At 41.3% G+C, this 21,131-nt stretch overlaps 1 protein-coding gene across 1 annotated transcript; it reads left to right on the forward strand.

Annotated features, from left to right (window-relative positions):
• The first annotated feature begins 4,121 nt into the window (after positions 1–4,121).
• Positions 4,122–19,207, forward strand: GPR143 (G protein-coupled receptor 143). The gene is made up of 8 exons (XM_068395457.1): positions 4,122–4,365; positions 6,064–6,173; positions 9,169–9,263; positions 11,616–11,708; positions 12,213–12,322; positions 13,511–13,619; positions 17,335–17,452; positions 18,908–19,207. The coding sequence occupies exons 1-8, from the start codon at positions 4,122–4,124 to the stop codon at positions 19,205–19,207; spliced, it is 1,179 nt and encodes a 392-aa protein (XP_068251558.1).
• The last annotated feature ends 1,924 nt before the right edge of the window (positions 19,208–21,131 follow it).

The following is a 21,131-nucleotide window of genomic DNA, read 5'->3' on the forward strand; positions in this document are numbered from 1 at the left end:
CATTCTTAAAGAAAACAAAAAGAACTCAAACATTATTATTTTTATGCAAACGAGATAGATACATTCATTCTCATCCTTTCAAATTACTGTTCACCATCCCTAAATGCAAATTAATAATTTACAACTCTATAATTATATCCAAATCATTGAGGGAAGGTAAGCAATACCTCTGTTCTTCCCGTTCTTTTTAATGGAGTTTGTAGCAGTTATAATCATCACAGATGTTACGCTTTGAATATCACTGTTGTTCCAATATCCCTGTCTAAATTTACAGAAAACTTGAAATAGAAATAATGGGGTGTGAATTTCCCAATTCATTTCAGTTATGCATTAAGTGAAATGCCAGTTTAAAATTAGCTTTAAAAATTAGTACTGATAATCATGAGAAGGATATATTGTGTAATTTCTTCCAAAGTAAATCTAGTTGCAGGAGGTCTGTGTGGATAAAATGAAGAACCATGCTAAGCGTATAGATTTGTATATTAAGGCGTTTAAGAACATATTGCAGGATCTGTTGGGGAGATCGTAACTGGTTTTATTGCATCCATTTAGTTTGAAGACAGACCCAGCTTTCATCAGTTTGGGAAATGCTCTGTCAGGTAATGTGTAAAAGACTATGAGATCATGAACCGTTGACAAAATGGAGTTTTTACATTTGTAAGGTAGCTAAGATCTTCATTGGGAGCTGTAAACTCAGGCAGTGATGTATTGAACTGTACAGATGAACAAAAATAAATTCTCCTCTGTCTCTATATCCATAAATTTCCTTTTCCTTTGTAAACCAGTGCTGTAGTCCCACATTTAATTAACACAGTGATTAAAGTATCTGTAACTGCACACTTAAGCATGAGCTATGGCACACTCCTTAACAGCAGAAATGCATGCCTGTCATACTTTTGTAAACCTGTTGCTTTCCCTTAGAAGCAGGCAAGCCAATGTTTCATTTTAATGATGAACATGGACTAGACTGAAACATTATGTCCCAGGTCCAAGGGGAGCGTGAGTAGGTATTTCTAAAGCTGTGCATATGGAGTACCTGCTCATTCTCCTTGCAACGAGTACAGTATTTTTCTCATTCTTGAGCACACCACTGCCGATCTACAAAACCAGGACTGGAATCTTCAGTGTTGTGCAACATTGTACTGACACTGGGAGTTTGATTGATTGGTATTTGCAGTGCCAAGGGTTTTTTTTTAATGTTTCTTGTATGTGTGCTAATGGTTGTTTCCAAGCTACACCATTTGCTTAAATGAGATCCTACCTTGGTGCAGAAATGAGAGACATACTGTATTTGTGTGTCTGTTTCGTACCACTGACGGCAGTGGGAACTGTGTCAATCATTTCAGAGGGAAGGGAATTAGGACCTATAGAATGATGTTTTATTGAACACTAAATAATGTTCCTTAACAAGGCAAAATAACTCTTCTCTTACGTTCTTTCATTAATTTTCTGTTTCCTTTGCCTTTGTCCCCAGCTTTTATCCTCTTATTTTCATAATCATGAGAGCCAAATTAATCACAGGTATGAGACTACCAAACCAGCTTTGAATTTCTTTGACTGTTTTGACTTTTAATACTTTGAGCCCAGCAAGAAGGGCCAGAGACCAGCTACATCGTAACAGCTGAGATGTTGGGTGGCTCATTAGTTTGGCAGATCCATCTCCTGTTCAGCCTCAGATGTCCACATGTAAAGACACATCTCCTTGTATCATGGCAGGTATCCATTCTGTCATGAATCACTTTATTTTCTTTTTGTATTAGGTATGCTACAGGTCATATTCTTTGCTTCCAATAAAAATCACTTACTCCCTCTGTAAGTAATTGTGTAATCAAATCTTTAGAGAGTAGGAGGGAAGGGACCCAGAAGAAAAGGTTAAAAAGAAACAAAAATAGGGTGCACAGCTGGCAAAACTGTGGAGAGAAAAGAAGGATAAGAAAAAAATTAATCTCCAGAGTATAAGACTACAATTAAGGAATGACAGGAGTTTCAAAGTAGCTGAATAAAAGGGAGGGAGAAGTTAAAGTAACAAAATGATAAATCCACATGGGCAAACTAGAAAACCACGATTAGGATCAATGAAAACAGATGATAAGCAGAAAAAGCAAGAAACACAAAACATTCCTATCTGTAAGCTAAAACAAATGGTCAGGATAACAACTTGACATGCTTTACAAATTTTTGAAGGAGGAAAAATGGCAACAAGAATAGGGAGGGGAACAATTTTAGAAACTGGTAGTGGAAATGAAAGGCTTCTATTCAACAGTTTCTTTTTCTGTCTCAATCTAAAAGTTTTGCTCTTCTGCGTATAAACCAGGCAATATAAATTTACCTTCAAATAAGAGCAAAAATAATTTATTTTAATTTATAGAATCATAGAATCATTTTGCTTGGAAAGGACCTTTAAGATCATCGAGTCCAACCATTAACCTAACACTACCAAGTCCACCACTAGACCATATCCCTAAATGTATTGTGTATGTGGTATATGATGGCTTTATTTTAAATAATAATCTGTATCTGTGGAATAGTAATTTTGGTTCTTTAGCAGCCAGGTAGACTGCAGTGCAGTATCTTGACAGAGAGGTGGCAACTCCGTGCACCACTGCTCTAGTTGAGGTGGAATGAAGCCTGGGGAGTCCCAAACTTGTACTGACAACAGAGCATAGGTATTCCCCTTTACCTCAACAAGGGTTTGTATTTCTGGAATGGGGCAGTCTGGTTCACAACCTTGCTGTCCCCAGTATATTTTTGTATACGTGGTAGTAACAAAGCATAGGATTGTGACACCCAGGTCACTCACCTGTCCTCATCCATGGACAAGGTGTGTTGTGTAATGAGGAACGCAGCAGGTACCATTTTACTCAGGACTGAGGACCATTCTCCCTGCTGAGGGCAAACATACTGTCCGAAGCCTCTGTGTTTTATAACCCCTGCACACAAAACATCCCACTGTCATTCATCAGGCCTTCCTCATTTCTGCTAAAAAAATAAGCTGGGCCATTGGAAGAAAAGAAATAAAAGGTTAGGTCATTTGTTCTTACAAGGACTAATTATAAAAGCCATGACTCTGTTATTTAACATCCAGTTCACTTCAAGTCTGTTGGCAATGCTCCCTCCTGTATTTCCTGAACGTGTTCCTGCAAACAAGTTTTCTGGAGGGATGAGGGTTGACGCAAGGAATTTGAAACTCAGCTGAAAGGGGAGAGTTGGTTTTTTTTTGTATTTATGACTGCGAGTATTTGTTGCTGTGTCTAATAGAACCCCTGACTTAAAGGATATTGTCTAGCTTATAAAGTAAAAACAAATCTTACAGGTCAAATTCCTGTTTTCATATTAAACCCTCAACAAATTAAAAAAAAAAAAAAAGAAAAATATTCTTCAGAAATCAAAAGTTCTGGAATTTTCCATGTCAAGCTAATCCAACACAGACAGTACACACTAAAGAGAAGACTTTTTGTGCTTGTGGTTTAAACAGGATGAGGTTAATATTGTCTTCCTAAATGTAATCTCTTTCTACAGTGATAGTATATCATGTTTCTAATTTTAATTACAGGGATGGGTGGGTTGGATAGCTGAAATTTAGATTTGGGTTAGGGTGTGGATTTATAGCCCTGCTCCTCCCTGTAAAGGCTGGGACTGCTTGTGTCTGGACTCATCTTTTTAATTAATTTGCCATAATTAAAGGGTGCTGTGTGGGATGGGGCTAAAGAGAAACACAATTAAAATATAATGCTTCTCCTTTTGTATCTGCATCCTTATTTATTTTAAACCATCTTCAATGCTCTGGTGAGTTTAAGTCTTCCTGTATCACAGCCTGTACAAGCAGAAATATGTGAGTGAACTGTTGCCAATGGCTCTGAGCAAGCATGGGGCATGTTTCAGATTACACTGTGTTTTCGTGTTCGGATCTGATCTCCTTGCTAGGAGAGGCTGAGAAAGGCTGCTCTAGGGGATTTACTTCTAGCAGCAGCAGCAGCAGCAGCAGCAGCACATGATCCATCAATCGCGTGATTCTCACCACTGAGGACTAATGGGGAGGGTGAAGAAAAAGCAAACGCTGCCTTGGAGAAGCAACAGCAGTTTCTTCTGCTCGTGGGGCCCCTCCACTAGCCGGATGCTTCATGGCTTCTCCCAGGTTAGAAACCTACTGCTGCCCGAACCGGGATGCAGCTACACAGCTAGTGATGACCTTCCAGCCTGAAGTCTTCTGTGGAGTTTGCATTGGCAGTGCCTCTGTCAGTCTGCTACTGACCATCCTGCAGCTTCTGCCGAAGAAGGGACAGAGCCTGCGGAAGATGCCCAAAGCCTCCTCCTCTTCCACCATCCTCCTCCTTATCTCTGTTTGTGACATCCTTGGTGGCTTAGGTAAGCACCAACTTGTTGTCCCTCACCCTTGCTGTAGCAAGATTTTGTTGCTCTGAGGTACCATAGCCAAATGGAGCTGGTGAGTGGACACCAGAGATTTCTGAGGGAAACATGCTGTACGTATTCACAGGAAGATTTGGACTGAGTGAGATCAGAAAATGATGGGCCTTTGGGGGAGAAAGGTCTTGTTTAATAGTTATATTTTAGAAGTAAAAGCTCTTGACAAATCTACACCAAAATCTCTGTTTAAAACAAATTAAAATCCAGAACAGTGGCTGGTTCTCAGAGAAAGGCATAAAAATGGAGGCGAGGCAGCATATTTAAAACTAAAGCTGCCATCAAACACTTAGCCTATCCTTAGGACTACCTTTGAAAACCACTTCCTATATGTCTTTAAATCCTCTCAGAGCAAGTTCGCCATCTTGTTCGTGTGCCAGCCACTTCTCTGGGCACATCGCGTCCACTGCAGATGAATTTGAATTGCAGCTGTACACAAATCATGCTGGACACGGGCTTTTGAAATGCGAGCGAAGCTCCCTTATCAAGGACAACCTGCTGCCCGGCCCCTGGCGGATAGGCTGGAGGAACAAAACAATACAGAATAAAGCAAAACTCATGAGTCAAAATTAAACTAATGTGTCTAAATTTGTCCCATCAGTCTATGGCATTTACTGCCAAATTAGGTATAGATTACCATGACACATGCTATGAAAATACAGGATGAGTTTTTTTCTACAATAAATTTTTTTCCCTCACATTAGATAAGAGAAGTAGTGATGTTTTGTAAGTCACTCTCGCTGCCTGGGAAGGGAGTAGGATTCTTAGATCTTTTCCCCTTTCATACCTAGCCAGGTTCTCTCATGGTATGTAATAACTATCAATATTAAACAATAGAGAGGGGAATAAAGAAAGAGAGATATGGAAAAAGCATGTGTGCATTCACCTGGAAATGGTCCTTTCAGTCATATGAGGCCAGCAACAGGTAAAGTTATTTTTCTCCCTTTGTTTTTCATTGACAAACTCAAAATATTTATCCATCATTGTCTTGGATTAGATTCACTTCAGTGGGTGGGAAACTGTTCTCTCTTGGTGGGAAACCTGGAGAGTTTGTTCTGCTCTGTGTTGGTGCTTTAATGCCTATTTCAAGCAAACACAGAAAATCTCACTAACAAACTGTAAGTTCATTTTAAAAAATGGGTATTGTTCTCACCTAATTGCGAAGCCCTGCTTTGTCCAGTCCTGTGGCAGAGAGGAAAGGAGCTGCTTGTAAAAATAAAGACAGCGAAAAGTGGGAAATAAATAATTTTTTTCTGCAATGAGGGATTGTAGACAAATGAATATTAGTGTGAGAATATATACTGGTAAAACTGTAAAGACTTAGTTACTGTTTTATGTCGATCTGTTAAATGCTACCCAATTCATTTTAGGGAAGTGCGTGACAGTATCTGTAGGTAAGTGGGATTTTAATCTACATAACATTTCAAGTCCCAGCAGCTTCAGACTCCTGGGGCTGCTTCCCTTGAGCGATTACACCGATGTTAAATAGTGCAGTTGCTCCTGCTCTGCTCCTCTGCAGCAGTAGCCTTGCTGTGAACGCACAAAATCTGGGCAGCGTTGTGAAATATGTGGCCAGGAAGAAGCATGTGACTCACATCAAGCCAGCAGATTCAAAGCATTAATACATTTTTTTTTCTTTAGGTATGATCTTCAGGTCAAGCGTATGGCTAGGCTTCCCAGGCTTCATAGCTAACATTTCTGTGGTGAACAGGACTGATGTGTGGCCTTCTGCTTTCTGCGTGGGGAGCGCGGTAGGTACAGAGATCGCCTCCCCTTCCTCCCATTGGTAGTGTGGGGAGTCTGAAAGGCAAACCACTGTGTCTGAGAGGAGATTCGTCTGTGAGTCAGGGCCTGGATGTGATGGTTTCAGCCTCTTCCACACCCCTGCGAGTGCGTTCATGCCTCCCGCCGAAAGCCCAGGTCAGGGCAGGCAGGGTGCCCTGGTGCCGCACGGTGCATGTGAGGGCGCAGGGCAGCGCGGGTCAGGCTGGTCCCGAGCTTTTTGTAGTGCTCACTCATCACAGGAGTGCTGGGATAGTGCAGGGCAGACCTGTACCAAAGTGAGGGGTACGGAGGCATAAGGGTGCTACAGACATTCCCAAACAGGATGTGAAACCCCAGCTCGGTTTGTGCGGGCACAGCATTGCTAATGCCTCGGCAGCTCCCTCGCACCCACGGCACGAGGCTACCTGCCCACCTTCTCCAGCAGAAATTACCGCCTGCGCGGTGGCGTATTGTGGGGACCAACTGAAACAAGCACCTTGAGCAGCTAAATTAGCTTTTGCGGTGTGAGAGCGTGTGTTTTAGACACAGGGGGACTGCGGGATAAGTATAGACGGACTCAAAGCTTCTGCAGAAGTTCTGGCCCTGCCATGCAGGATTGCAGCTCGGATTGCTGCTTATATGGGCGTTCAGAATGACTGCATCAGGCCTCATGTAATTTAAGTATCTTCTGGATTAAAACACATAGAATAAGAAAATGTAAATGCATTCCAAAAGTGCAGACTGAAACTCGGTTTCAAATATTACAACCACAGTACTGTCTGAGACATATAATTTGAGTTTACTGTACCAGAAAAAGCCATGTTTTTACCAAAATATGGAGAATGACAAGTAAGACAGATCATCACTTTACTTAAATTCAATAGGAATGTAGGGTGCCCAGTGGATTATTGCATGAGCAATAACAGTATTAGCTTTACAATTCAAATTTTACAATATAGAAGAGAATATGCTACACGTAAACAAAATTATTCATCTCCAGTGTAATTTTTAAATAAAAAAATATGTGCCAAAATGCAACTCACTGTACCTTATATGCCTATGTAATGACAATTTCAGACATGATAGTATTGTGCTATAGAAGCAAATATCAGTCGTACGCATCTATCGATTCTCAGTTCCATCATACACGTTTAAGTTTTGCTTATTAGATGCAAATATTGATTTTCTTTTTTTCTTTGAGGAAGGGGAAACCTGCAAACCATCAATATCTTGTAGCAAGAACGTCCGATTCAAAAACCATGTTTCCCTGTGTCTTAAGATTTGTTTTCTGGCCCTTAAAACAAAAAATAATATTTTTAAGCAGTGACAAAGATACTGTAAGAAGACTGTTTGTTTTTCATTTTGATTTCAGGTTAGATGGTGAGCAGTGTAGCGATCTACCACAATTTTTATTTTCCCTTTCCTGGGCTCCAGCAAAGTGCTGTAGTTTGAGTCACTTGCTAAATTTAGATTTAATTATATTGGAATGTAAAATAACCCTCCTTGTACTAACTTCCCCTAACATATTTTTGTGTGAGTTAATAAGATGTTTCTGATTCTGTTTTATTTTTCTTTTAGTACTATTATTTGATTTCACTTACCCTCAAGCCAATACAAACTATAAATAGTGAGGCTTTTAAGCATCTCCTTTGAATAACACTCTCTGGTTGGCAGAGGGGGACCCTCTCAGGCACTGTAGCAAAATGTGTCATTTTGCAAAGTAGCATATGAAGGTTTTGGGTCTAGGTGCATCTGATTTATATTCTTTTTGGAGACACTCTTGTCTATGTTGGATTTTCCAGGTGGAAAGACCCCCACAGTTTATTTTTTTTGTGTGTGTGTATATATTGTGCATTTTTAAACTGTAAATATGTAGAACTACAGATGAAGTTACATGCTGAGTGCTATGGATAAATTGCATTACAAGGAAGGCTGGAATTTTATTTTCTGACTCCTGTGCACTAGCAAAATGTTAGTGCACTCCTGTTCCCTAGCAAAAAATGTGCACTAGCAGTGTGTTTGAATTAAATACTGAAAAATTCGCGTCACAAATGACTAGAGGCAGGGTCTACACCCATGGGGGACGGAAATATTTCCCAGCTTGATTTACCTTTTGGAGGAAGGAATGCTAGTTCTCTATTCGCTGCCATTTGGCTCAGTAACATGTATGTTGGTTTCCGTCTGTAAAAGGATGCTACCAAGGAGCCGTGATAAAAGATATTTAGATAAGAACTGAAAGAGGGCTTGGAGGGAAGGTAATCTGAATATTAAAATAATTCCAGACTTGCAAAGAGCCAGCTCCTCTGGGGAAGAAATTTGGAATTTATAAACAGCGGCAAAGAAAGGTCACTTATCTTATATAGGCTCACGGGAAAAATGCATAGGGTCAGCTCATGAATGCTGTGGAATTTAACTTGACTTGAACCTGTTTCCTTTGGATTTTTGTTGAAGAAATCAGTCAGGGAGTTCAGTATGGATAATTTTTACAGAGGATGAGTGATGTTTTTCTTAATGACTTTTTTTTCTTAATAGCCATTCCCTGAATCGGGTTCTTGTCCACAGAGAAAACGCCTGTCACATGCAGAACCCACGATGCATAGGCATGCTGTGGTCATGACTGACCTCTGTTGTATTTTCATGCCTCAGCTACTAAGAAACTACTAAAATTTCAACCTAAAATTAAAACATCTTCAATATAAATTTGTTATTTAAGAATTTTAGTTTGGGCTTGACTCACGATGTTGAGGGCTAGGACTGGAAAGGTAAATAGCAGGTTTTCTAAGCAACAGAATGAGCTGCGAAAGCAAATGCTGTTCAGTTAACCTATGACTTGATTTTGAATTAGGTTTCATACTTCACAATCTCAACTGGAAAATATACACTTATGAAGAATAAATCACAAGGCTAAAGGTTTGAGTCCCTCCCCTGTCCCCAGGGGTACTTGAGAAGCAGCTGTGAAATTTGGCATTTTTTTCCCTGCAGATGTGGATCCAGCTGTTATATAGCGCTGGCTTCTGGTGGTTGTTTTGCTATGCCGTTGATTCTTACTTGGTGGTAAGAAGATCAGCTGGACTGAGGTACCAGAGTTAAAGCTCTGAATTTGTTATTTTTCTTCCAATACTGTATGGCCATGTTTGCAGCTATCTAAGTGTATAAATAAGTGAAGCTGGTACAAACAGCTGGGACAGAGTCCAGTTGGAGGCCTGTGTCTAGCGGAGTCCCTCAAGGGTTGGTACTGGGACCAGTACTTTTCAATATATTCATTAATGACTTGGATGAGGGAATAGAGTGCACTGTCAGCAAGTTCGCTGATGACACAAAACTGGGAGGAGTGGCTGACGCACCGGAAGGCTGCGCAGCCATTCAGAGAGACCTGGACAGGCTGGAGAGTTGGGCGGGGAGAAATTTAATGAAATATAACAAGGGCAAGTGTAGAGTCCTGCATCTGGGCAAGAACAACCCCATGTATGAGTACAAGTTGGAGACAGACCTGTTGGAGAGCAGCGTAGGGGAAAGGGACCTGGGGGTCCTAGTGGACAGCAGGATGACCATGAGCCAGCAGTGTGCCCTTGTGGCCAAGAAGGCCAATGGCATCCTGGGGTGTATTAGAAGGGGTGTGGTTAGCCGGTCGAGAGAGGTTCTCCTCCCCCTCTACTCTGCCCTGGTGAGGCCGCATCTGGAATATTGTGTCCAGTTCTGGGCCCCTCAGTTCAAGAAGGACAGGGAACTGCTAGAGAGAGTCCAGCGCAGAGCCACGAAGATGATTAAGGGAGTGGAACATCTCCCTTATGAGGAGAGGCTGAGGGAGCTGGGCGTCTTTAGCTTGGAGAAGAGGAGACTGAGGGGTGACCTCATTAATATTTATAAATATGTAAAGGGCAAGTGTCATGAGGATGGAGCCAGGCTCTTCTCAGTGACATCCCTTGACAGGACAAGGGGCAATGGGTGCAAGCTGGAACACAGGAGGTTCCACTTAAATATGAGGAAAAACTTCTTTACAGTGAGGGTGACCGAACACTGGAACAGGCTGCCCAGAGAGGTTGTGGAGTCTCCTTCTCTGGAGACATACAAAACCCGCCTGGACGCATTCCTGTGTGATATGGTCTAGGTAATCCTGCTCCGGCAGGGGGATTGGACTAGATGATCTTTCGAGGTCCCTTCCAATCCCTAACATTCTGTGATTCTGTGATTCTGTGAAACATCTGACGTTCATACAGTTACCAGGCAATGATACGTGTGAGTGGTGTGCTAAGTGCTTAAATTGCCAGGGCAATGTTCATATATTGATTTGTTTATGTCCAACTGGAATTTAAAGGTAACTGAATTAATTTAGCCTTTGGAAAAATAGGGAGCAGATTGGGCTCTATAAACTTTATTGCACTGAGATACTATTTTTGTCCCTACTCCATAGCTGAAACTGATTCTTACGGCAATAAAAGTGTTGTCCTGAAAATAAAAAAGTGGGAGGGGAAAAGTGCTGAATTGCATGTAGTTAATTCTCCTTTTTTTTTTTCCTCACATTTTCTATTTTATCCACTTCTCAATGTTGTCATTGTTACGCTTCTGACCACATTTGTAAAGTTTTTAAGAAAAACGGTACGTATTTACTATACATTTTTCTGCAATGCCTGTAACAGAGGAATCTAAACACTTTGGAAAGTACCATGCTGTAAAGTGTTTCTGAGTTGGTTGTTAAAAGGGTAAAATGACCTTCGGTGGCCACTGCAAAACATGGAATTAGTGACTCTGTTCCCAGATGATACTGAGCAGCCAGGTACTGGAGACATGGTTCATCTGGCAGGTGTTATCAAAATGGGGATTTCTGAGTTAACTTCAGCCTGTGGAGAACAAACCTGATTTTGTAAAGTCCCGTAGTTCTAGTCTGAAACAACAGGGACCTATCTCCTTCCCCCATCCCTGTTAACCAAAAAAAAATCATGTGTATTTGGGCTGGATTCTAAGATCAGAGTAAATAACGAAAGACTTTTGACACACACAGATCTGAACCTCCCTAAGATGGCAGCAGTATTCGACTCTAAAGATAAACATAATTCTCTGCCAATTACAGAAGAGTGGTTTATTTGACTGTTTGGCTCCCTTCTTAAGTTTTAATCCCCTAATTTGCTTTCTGCATGAGAAATGAAGGATGCAGGGGTTCCTTCTAGAGATTTGGGCATAAGGGAAAAGCTTTCCACCCTACAGGTTGGAGGACACAGGACTTCCGTGTGCAAGCTTGAGTAATTGCTTTGGCTCATCCTTTTTCTGAAGGGAGGCCACCTTCTTACCTCAGTTTAATGTACTGTCAGTGTGGTTCTACACCATTTCATATCTGTAAAGCTGTTTCAGTGAGGGTCCTGTTTTTATGTTCCAATGTGGAAGGTGTAAGGTTTAGTATCTTTAATTACGCCTGTCCTGTTTGGTGCCTGCAGTACGATTGTGCTGTACCACATGATGACGTGGGGCCTCGCAGTGATGCTCTGCGTGGAGGGAATTGCACTGCTTTACTACCCTTCTCTCTCCAGGTAAGCAGGGCTCTGGGAACAGCCTGTGAAATCATAGCTCGCTCTGGTCATTTGAATGTCTTTTGGTCAGCTTTAGAGACAGACGTCCAAATGTTGGGCTTTTTTGATCCTGACAAGTGTGTCCTACTGAGTCAATGCAATCCTAGAAATACCTGCTTGGGTTTTGGGGGAGCCTGAAAAAATACACCTGGCCATGCAGGCACATGGGCATGCTGCAGGGTGATGGAGACTGTGATAGAGCTTCTGCTATGAGCCACTGTTCTCCCACTCCTGGTTTCAGCTTTGTGTTTGTCCCTTTAAATTCAAGAAAAATGCAGAGATGGAGCATGTTAATAACTGTGTCCCATGTGAACTGGTGGTGAAGGTCTGTGAATTAAAAGTTTAGCATCTGTTTGCTTCATTCCTTTTATTTTTTTTTAAGTTAAAGGTGGCATATATAAAATAGCCAGAACTGTCAGATGTGGAAAAAAAAAAATGCATGAGCTGTTAATGATTTCTTCTCAGCTGTGAAAATGGCTTGGAGCATGCAATCCCACATTATATCACAACTTATGCCCCACTCCTGCTAGTGCTGGTGGTCAACCCAATCCTGTTTAGGAGGACAGTATCAGCAGGTATGTTCCTAATGGCCAGCATGAATCAGTATGTGTTATTTAGCAAAATAACAATGATGTAAAAAGTCATGCCTGTGTATTCAGTGATATGGGATAGCTCCTCATTAAATCATAAAGATACCCCAAAGGGTAGAAGGGAATTGACTATTGAAATGAAGATACCATCTGGATGGGAAATTTGCCCTAGAGACACGCTCTGAAGATTTACCCAAGCTATGCTGTTGTAAACCTCTACTACAGATTGGCAAAGGTGTTTCGATGTTACTAAGTTACTCCTGATTTAAAGTATTGTAGGCAGTGTATAGTGGACGAGTAACTCTACCATGTATTGGTACCAACTGGGATTTTTCAATATAGTATATTCTGGTTTAAAGATAATATTGGTGAGATCTGATGGTTGATTTAACTTCTTGGCAGCCCTGGAGCTAAAAATATAATAAAATAAGATCAGAATTTTGTCACTCCTGATTCTGAGATTATGAAACAAATGGGAAGGGTACACAATTCAGATGGGATCTTGAGGTTCCCATTTAATTTATTATCCAGTGCTTTGAAGAAATTAGACTGAAAAAAAGCCATAGATTCAATGCATTCTTTGCATGTAATATGATCTGTTCTAGATGTTTGAAGGGCCTGAATTCATATTCATCATCTACACATTGAATACATAAAAAGAGCAACAGAAGACCTTGTATTCTCAGTTCAGTCTTCATCTACCCTTCATCCCTCAGTAATACTCATTTTCAAAGGAACAGTTTTTCCTTTAAAAAGTTGTTCCTGTAAAAAGTTGCTCTTTTTATGGCAAAATACACACTGAGTACATTTGTGTTTGTGCATATGTATATTCCTTGTGATATCTGAACAGCATGTGGCATAAATGTCTATTTTTGCTGACATTACACCTTCAAGTTTTAGAGGTGTAGCCAATGCTGTATCAGTTGCACAATGAAATAGTGTGCATAGTAAGATAGAATATATTCTATTTCAGTCTAAACATCATGTAATATATCATTATATCACACATTATATAGAAGTTGTAAGCACTACAACTTCTTGTTGTGCCTACCATTACCCTAACACTACCAGGTCCACCACTAAACCATATCCCTAAGCACCACATCTACACGTCTTTTAAATACCTCCAGGGACGGTGACATACATTAATGAAAATAATTGTATACTTTCCAGTTGCCTCCTTACTGAAAGGGAGACAAGGGATTTACACAGAGAATGAGAGACGTCTGGGGACAGAGATCCAGATCCGCTTCTTCAAAATTATGCTGGTATTTGTTATTTGGTAAGAGGTGGAATATTTTGTTGTAAACTGCCTTTTTCCCAGCTGGAGAGGGTTGAGGACAAGAATAGAGTCGGATGGGATGCTTCATTTGTTTGTCTTTATGCTTGGAAGGCAAGGTGTCTAAGGAAGAAGTAGCTCTAGACCAGTTCACAAAGTAGCTGAATCACTCATGTAGCATCACAAGGCTGCGAGGAAATGATAAAAATGTTTAACCAACAGGAAAACAATAACCCCAAGAAACAATAGCAAAGGAAAAAAAAAAGGGTTGGGCATAGACTAAAGCTGTCTGGAGCAGCAGCTCCCCAGTGCTGTGGGCTGATAGACGGCTTTCTGTACTCAAGGTTTCTCAGAGCCTCTTGTCACCAAACACATCAGTGAACACCTACAATAAATATGCTTCTAAGACTGCCTTCAGGGCCGTGACTATGATTATATAATGCTGCCACCTCTGTGGTCTGCAGATCTCCAGCATGTGAAAAAAGCATGGGTATCGACTGGCAATACAGGTTTATAAGCCAGAAAAGAAATGTCTGTATGATTGTGTGTAAAATTTCTGATCATTTAATCTTTTTTTTTTTTTTATTCCATCTTCCTCCATGAAAATAGTCTGTGGGGTAGGACAGGAAAGAGATAGGGAGGAGAGAAGGGAGGGAGAAAGGGAAGTGAGGAAGGAGGGAGGGTGCACACGTTATCCCCAAATCCCTGCACCTCTGCTCCCGCAACACCAGCCAGTGGAGTGGTGACTAGAACTGGAGGTACTGGATGCACACAGCGAAACTGAGATGAAATAGGGCCTGCTTTTGGAGGAAATGGTTTTTACTGCAGTCTCACAATTATCACACAGCAATAAAGGCACTGGAAGAAGTGGTGGTCCACTGTACAAGGGTCTGTGCAATGACCTAGCAAGAAGTGGTCACTGCTGTGAGGTGTTTACATGGGTAACACAAATGACAGGGGGAGGAAAGAAACAGTCCCGAAGTAGTGAAATGACTTGGCCAAGTTGAACAGTTTGTACTACTGCTTAATTTTTTTATATGCAGGTACATTAATGTATGTTACCTTGCTTTAAAAGGATGAGTAGGGAGAAAGGCTGCCTTTTTATCTTCTCCTGGCTGCTGTACGCAAGAGTGCTCTGGAGGGAAATTGTCTTTTCTTGGGGAATGACAGAGTGTGCTTGGCTCGAGAGAGAGGTTTCTAGTGTGAAGGGTGGGGTAGTCAGTGGGAGAGGGGGAGAGAGACAGCAGTGAACAAGCCTGCGGCATGGCTTCCTGGAAATTGTTAAAGTAATGAGGAGCAGAGATTTAGCCAGGCTTCCAGGGCTGTGGAAAGAGCTAGCCTTATTCTAGAGCCCAGAGGCACCACAGAAGAGCATTGCAACCTAAGGAATGGTGGTCAGCTTGCTGGTCTGGGAACAAGCATGAAAGAAATGACCAATTCCCCAAAGACACAGTGGGGACATTTGTTTATCTCCATTCTATCTCATTCTGGGTTTCCTATTAAAAAAAATAAACATGACTCTAGTTTTGGATTTTGTTCTCATGAAAAAACATAAGCTTTAGAGTGTAAAAACTCTCTCAAAGGTTACTGTAGGGAAAGACGGAGGCAGTCCCATCTCAGAAGCTTAGGGATGATGCCCTTCCATCCCAGAGGACAAATATGAGATGAGTTAGTCAAAGACAGCAGGTTGGGGCAACATGGGTTAGAAGAGATGCCTGCAGATTTCGGAGGGGAGAGCAGGAGGTTTTACACTCTGATAAAAATATAATTGCAGGAAGGACATGTATAAACCCCTTTAGAAAGTGTGACATGGATGCTGATGGTTTCCTTTCTGACACTGCAGTAGAACTATAAAGAAACACTGGTCTGACTTTTTGGAAGTCATAAGAAGTTACAGCCATTTACTATAGCCTTTATTTAGTGTAGAATATCCTCAGTTTCTTTCACAGGATGAGGTTTGATTATGCTTATCCTTCTTTGGAAACAGAAATTAGCTTTATTCCAAAAAGTTGATGGCATTTTCAAGGGTTTTAAAGTCAACTTTGGTTTCATTTTGTATTTTTTTTACATACATTTTGAAAGTCTCCTGTAATCTAATCATGAAATTGTAATTCCAGCTAGAGTTTCTGCAGCCTTTTACAACACCCAAGCATGTATTTGGTTTCCTTATCTATGAGCACTACCCTTTTAAGACACAAGTAAAAGAAGTCAGCATGCATGATGTTCCCATTATGGATCAAAGTTGTTTATCATCATCTCAATTTTATCCTGCAATTTACCGTTCTGCAGCAAGCTCAAATGATCAGGTTCTTTTTTGTTTGTTTGTTATATTGTTTTCTTTGTCTAGGTCTGGGCTAGCGGGTAAGTGTCTGTTTTTTTATCTCAGAGACTTACTGGTGCCTTCAGATTGAGACTTCATGTTAAAAAAAAAAATCTCACTCTCCTCATCTATCTGGACTTGTGCAAAGCATTTGACACTGTCTCACATGACATCCTTGTCTCTAAATTGGAGAGACATGGACTTGACGGATGGACCACTCAATGGATAAAGAATTGGCTGGATGGTCACACTCAAAGAGTTACAGTCAACGGCTCAATGTCCAAGTGGACACCAGTGACGAGTGACGTTCCTCAGGGGTCGATATTGGGACCGGTCCTGTTTAACATCTTTATCGGTGACATGGACAGTGGGATTGAGTGCACCCTCAGCAAGTTTGCTGACAACACCAAGCTGTGCGGTGCAGTTGACACGCTGGAGGGAAGGGATGCCATCCAGAGGGACCTTGACAGGCTTGAGAGCTGTGCCTGTGCAAACTGCATGAAGTTCAACAAGGCCAAGTGCAAGGTCCTGCATGTGGATCAGGGCAATCCCAAGCACAAATACAGGCTGGGCGGAGAATGGATTGAGAGCAGCCCTGAGGAGAAGGACTTGGGTGTGATGGTTGATAAGAAGCTCAACATGAGCCGGCAATGTGTGCTTGCAGCCCCGAAGGCGCACTGTATCCTGAGCTGCATCAAAAGCAGCGTGGCCGCAGGTCGAGGGTGGTGATTCTGCCCCTCTACTCCGCTCTCGTGAGACCCCACCTGGAGTACTGCGTCCAGCTCTGCAGGCCCCAACATAAGAAGGACATGGACATGTTGGAATGAGTCCAGAGGAGGGCCACGAAGATGATCAGAGGGCTGGAGCACCTCTCCTATGAAGACAGGCTGAGAGAGTTGGGGCTGTTCAGCCTGGAGAAGGGAAGGCTCTGGGGAGACCTTCTAGCAGCCTTCCAGTACCTGAAGGGGGCCTACAGAAAAGCAGGAGAGGGACTTTTTACAAGGGCATGTAATGATAGGACGAGGGGTAACAGTTGTAAACTGAAAGAAGGTAGATTTAGATTAGATATTAGGAGAAAATTCTTTCCTGTGAGGGTGGTGAGACACTGGAACAGGTTGCCCAGAGAAGCTGTGGATGCCCCCTTCCTGGCAGTGTTCAAGGCCAGATTGGATGAGGCTTTGAGCAACCTGGTCTAGTGGAAAGGTGTCCCTGCCCATGGCAGGGGGTTTGAAACTAAATGGTCTTTAAGGTCCCTTCCAACCCAAACCATTCTATGATTCTATGATTCTATTTGTGCTAATTTCTATAATTTGAAAGTAAAGCGTATTTTACATATACATACATGCACATATATATGCAACTGTCTTGTTCTCATCCTCTTCTTTATTCCTGCAATAGCTGGTCATCGAATATCATCAACGAGAGCCTTTTGTTCTACCTTGAAATGCAGCCAGATATCAATGAAATGCCCCTGAAAAACATCAGAAGTGCTGCACTGATCACGTGGATTATAATGGTGGGTCAGTCGTGACATTGCTTAGTCTTAGAAATTAGTTTTAGAAGACTGGTGGAACAGCACCAGTGTAGTGGGTGGTTTATGATTTTGGGGGGTATAAACACTCTGAAAATCAAGAAAGAAAAGCAGAAAGTAAGAGAGAGGAAGGAGTGGTCACTGGCAGTGCTTTTCACATATAAACTTTGCCAAAAATGTACCAAAGGCCAACTTTTTCTCCCATTTATTGGAGCGTGCATTCTCTCTGTGAGTGATTGCTACCCATTTTCAGATCCAGAACAAACCACTACAATGATTTCTAGTCTAACCTTTCTAACCTCAGCCATAATGCAAGCTACAAAGTTTTAGCTCACAATTCCTGAAGGTTCCCCAATAAAATGGGTATTTTCTGGTAATTCCCTGTTTGTAACTAGGATTTTCTTTATTATGAAGAATAATTGCATCTTGTATCATGACCTTTGGATCATTATTTGGGGACAAATATATGAAAAATCTTGAAAACAATGTACCAAAAAATAGCTGTAAGATGCTGGCCTCTTACTGTACCCTACCTTCTTTTCTCCTGTTGGAATATTTGACAAGGGATTTTTCAGAGGTGGTACTGCATGTTCCTTTCCCAAGAAAGTTTATTCTGGAGCTGTTAAATATCTGTAAGGCCTGAGCATGCTTTGTGTAGTTAAGCCGTTGAGCTCTTTTGTATTGAAGGGTTAAGCGGTGCAACTAATTTGATACAACCTCCTCCTCTGACAAGGAGTGAACACATTCAAGTGACAGGGACCCTGCTCCCGCTCACCTGCAGAGCAAGAGGTCAGGTCTAGGAACTGAGCTATTTTTTTATATTAGCTGTAAAAATAATTTGCTTTTTTCTCACGAGAAAAATGGAAGCAGCTAAAGCCATTTACTTGCCAAGCATCTCACAGCACTGGGAACAATTTTTTTTTTTAAATCACTTGGGATTGTCTTTTTCAGTGTCTCTTCCCATTTTTCCATCCCAGTTTGATGGACATTTTCACTGGCTCAGGAATCTGCAGCAATTCCAGACAGAATAGTTCCTGCTATTTTAAAAAACTTGACTGTGTGTGCTAGTGTCTACTCTCAGATATTTGACTTGGCTTCTAGTGAAAAATACAATATTTGCTTTTGTGAATAAAAAATTCTAGAGCTTGTAGGGAATGTTAAAAACACGTCAGGGCCTTGACCAGCTAAAATTCATGCTAGAAAACCATTTGGTGTTTAGTGTTCACTGGGATGGCCTCAGCATACTGGAATAACAGGTCATGGTATTTCACTCTGACTTGTGTCTGCAATGGGAACAATATACATTTTGCCTGCAGATAGCGTCTTTTAAAGACAGCAGTTCTTCAGTGAAAGGGAAGTTGTTAATGTATGCAAAATGTTTTGCTGGAGTTCAAAATGAAGCCTTGCTGGTATAACTCCTGTTGCACTTCTCTTTCCTAGGGAGTTCTTAATCCGATGCAAGGCTTCCTCTTCACTTTAGCTTTCTATGGCTGGACGGGATGGAGAGTGGACCTGAAATGGCGAAAGAGCGAAATACCCTGGGAATCGATGTCTTCGTCAACTGGGGGTGAAAATGCCTATCCCTCCCCAGTGAACTACCAAAGCAATATCCATGATTCTAACAAGGTATCAACAACTGACAGCCAGCAGACCGATGAGGCTATAAGCATGTTGTCTGAAGGTAACACAAGCAGTGAAGCCAGGTTAACCAGGAGCTCTCCCATCTACCAAGGCTGGTAGTTTATAGCTGCAGAGCTGGATCCCACTTCTGTTGTCAAGACTCATAAAACCACATCACTGTGTGAACAGTTGCGTACTCTGGAATTAGGTTTGTGCCCAATGGCTTGATGGCATTTCCTATAACTTGTGTGTATGTGTGAGAGACAGCATGGGAGACAGAGAGAAATTATGGTTTATGTCTTCATTTGCCTTATGAGAGACGCGTTAAAGGGTATAAAGTCCTGATCCTTTTTCAGCAGGAGTTTATCTCTGCGAAGATCTATGTTACTTATGATTCATTTTCATCCACTTTGTTTTAATCTCTCTTGTAACCTACATATGGTAGAAGAGTTTTTGTTTAAATAAACGGACTATTAATATGTTGGGGTTTTAAAAGTGTTGCTTTGCTTGCCTTGCTCAGCATAAAATTCCCCACCCAGCATTATAGCTCTAGGATTTCTGAGACTCCATTTCCAGTTTTAACATTCTGGTAAAACATTAGTGACGGCAAACTTTGACATAACCACCAATATTCCCTGTTTTTTTAGAATCTAACTGACAAAGTCTTCTTTTAGCTTGTTTATTTGAATTTTCAGTTTGGTTTTATGTAGGGAGCTGAAAGTCCTTTTAAAAAAAAGATCACGCCTGGCCTAGGTTCCATAAACACTTCAGAATAATGGTTCCAGTTCACTCCTGATTCAAGTAAAAATAACCCTTCAGACTGCTTTTTAGTACGGATTCAGTTTGATCCTTATATGTACTTCTCTAACAGGATTATCACTGTTAGGGGCAGGTGCATTAAGAGATATTGTTTGCAAAAAACACCTAGATGATCAGAGTGCTCATCAAAAACCAGCATAAGTAGAATCAATAGCCCTTTCTCTGTGGTGTGTTCTATTTTATGTCTTCAGCTGCTGAATGAAGAGATATTGAATCCACTCTCCTTATCTTCTCAGATACACACCTCATTTGGTGCAGTGCACCAGGTACCCTTGCCCAAACAATTCCCTGACTTGGTTGAAAGTTAAGAAAAAATGGTGACCGTGTCTACCCCAGGCTTTTAACTTCATATCAAAAATAGAAGTAGTATGATTTAAGTCTGGTTGTGCTGGAAGCTGTTTACAATACAATTTGAGCAATGGCACAGTGGAAGCCCCTTGACCCCAGGCAACCCCCCTCCCTTCCTTCAGCGCCTGGCCAGGTCCCGTTATAAAAAAAAACAAACTACTTTTTAAACCCTTTTCACATCCACTTTGGCTGAACTTCACTGGCTGTCCACACCTTCCTTTTCAAATACAGTTCAGTCCCAGCTATTGTAAAAAAAAAAATAAAGATATTATTAAAGAAAGCTGAAAGGTCAGTGCAATAATAACATGAAGCTTAAGCTGCTGTGTTACTTGGGAGAGTCCCAGGATGGTTGGAGAAGCAGGCTCAGCAGTAATTATACAGAAAAATATTGACTTGCTCTTTTAAATACATTACTTTCTTGAACTAATAATTTGATACAAAAGTGTTGAACGATAATCCGATAATTATTTAGGTGGATCATTGCAGAGCTGTGGTTGGTTGGTAGCAAATCTTTTAAATTGTGCCCTGTAGAAACCTTTATGGTTTTATGGCTTTATACTGCTGTTCTAGTAGTCAGAAATACTGGCCAATCACCAAATCCTTTCTTTTCATCACAGTCATTTCTTTCCTAGCTAAGTATGAAGAGAAAGCACAGAGACTCGGGAGCAGATTATATTGATCCTTATGAAATAGAGACCATATTTTCAGTGCGATGCTCATCACAATAGGGTTCAAAAGAGCAGGAAAAAGGCGGGGGTGTAATTGTTGGTAAACCTTTTCAGATGCTTAGGGTGTGGGCCAAGCTACGAAACCCTAAAACCAAATAAACTGCCTCTGGCTTCACAGGAATAATCATGTGGCACGAAAGCACTTGGGA

Source organism: Nyctibius grandis, chromosome 2 (assembly GCF_013368605.1).
Source record: "Nyctibius grandis isolate bNycGra1 chromosome 2, bNycGra1.pri, whole genome shotgun sequence".
NCBI lineage: Eukaryota > Metazoa > Chordata > Aves > Nyctibiiformes > Nyctibiidae > Nyctibius > Nyctibius grandis.

What these genes read in the sequence shown, in the direction of transcription:
- GPR143 (XM_068395457.1), top strand. Translation starts at nt 4,122, where the DNA reads ATGGCTTCTCCCAGGTTAGAAACCTACTGCTGCCCGAACCGGGATGCA. An exon ending in TGACATCCTTGGTGGCTTAG is followed by an intron (nt 4,366 to 6,063) that starts GTAAGCACCAAC and finishes TTTTTTCTTTAG; the next exon opens with GTATGATCTTCAGGTCAAGC. An exon ending in ATGCTGGTATTTGTTATTTG is followed by an intron (nt 13,620 to 17,334) that starts GTAAGAGGTGGA and finishes TTCCTGCAATAG; the next exon opens with CTGGTCATCGAATATCATCA.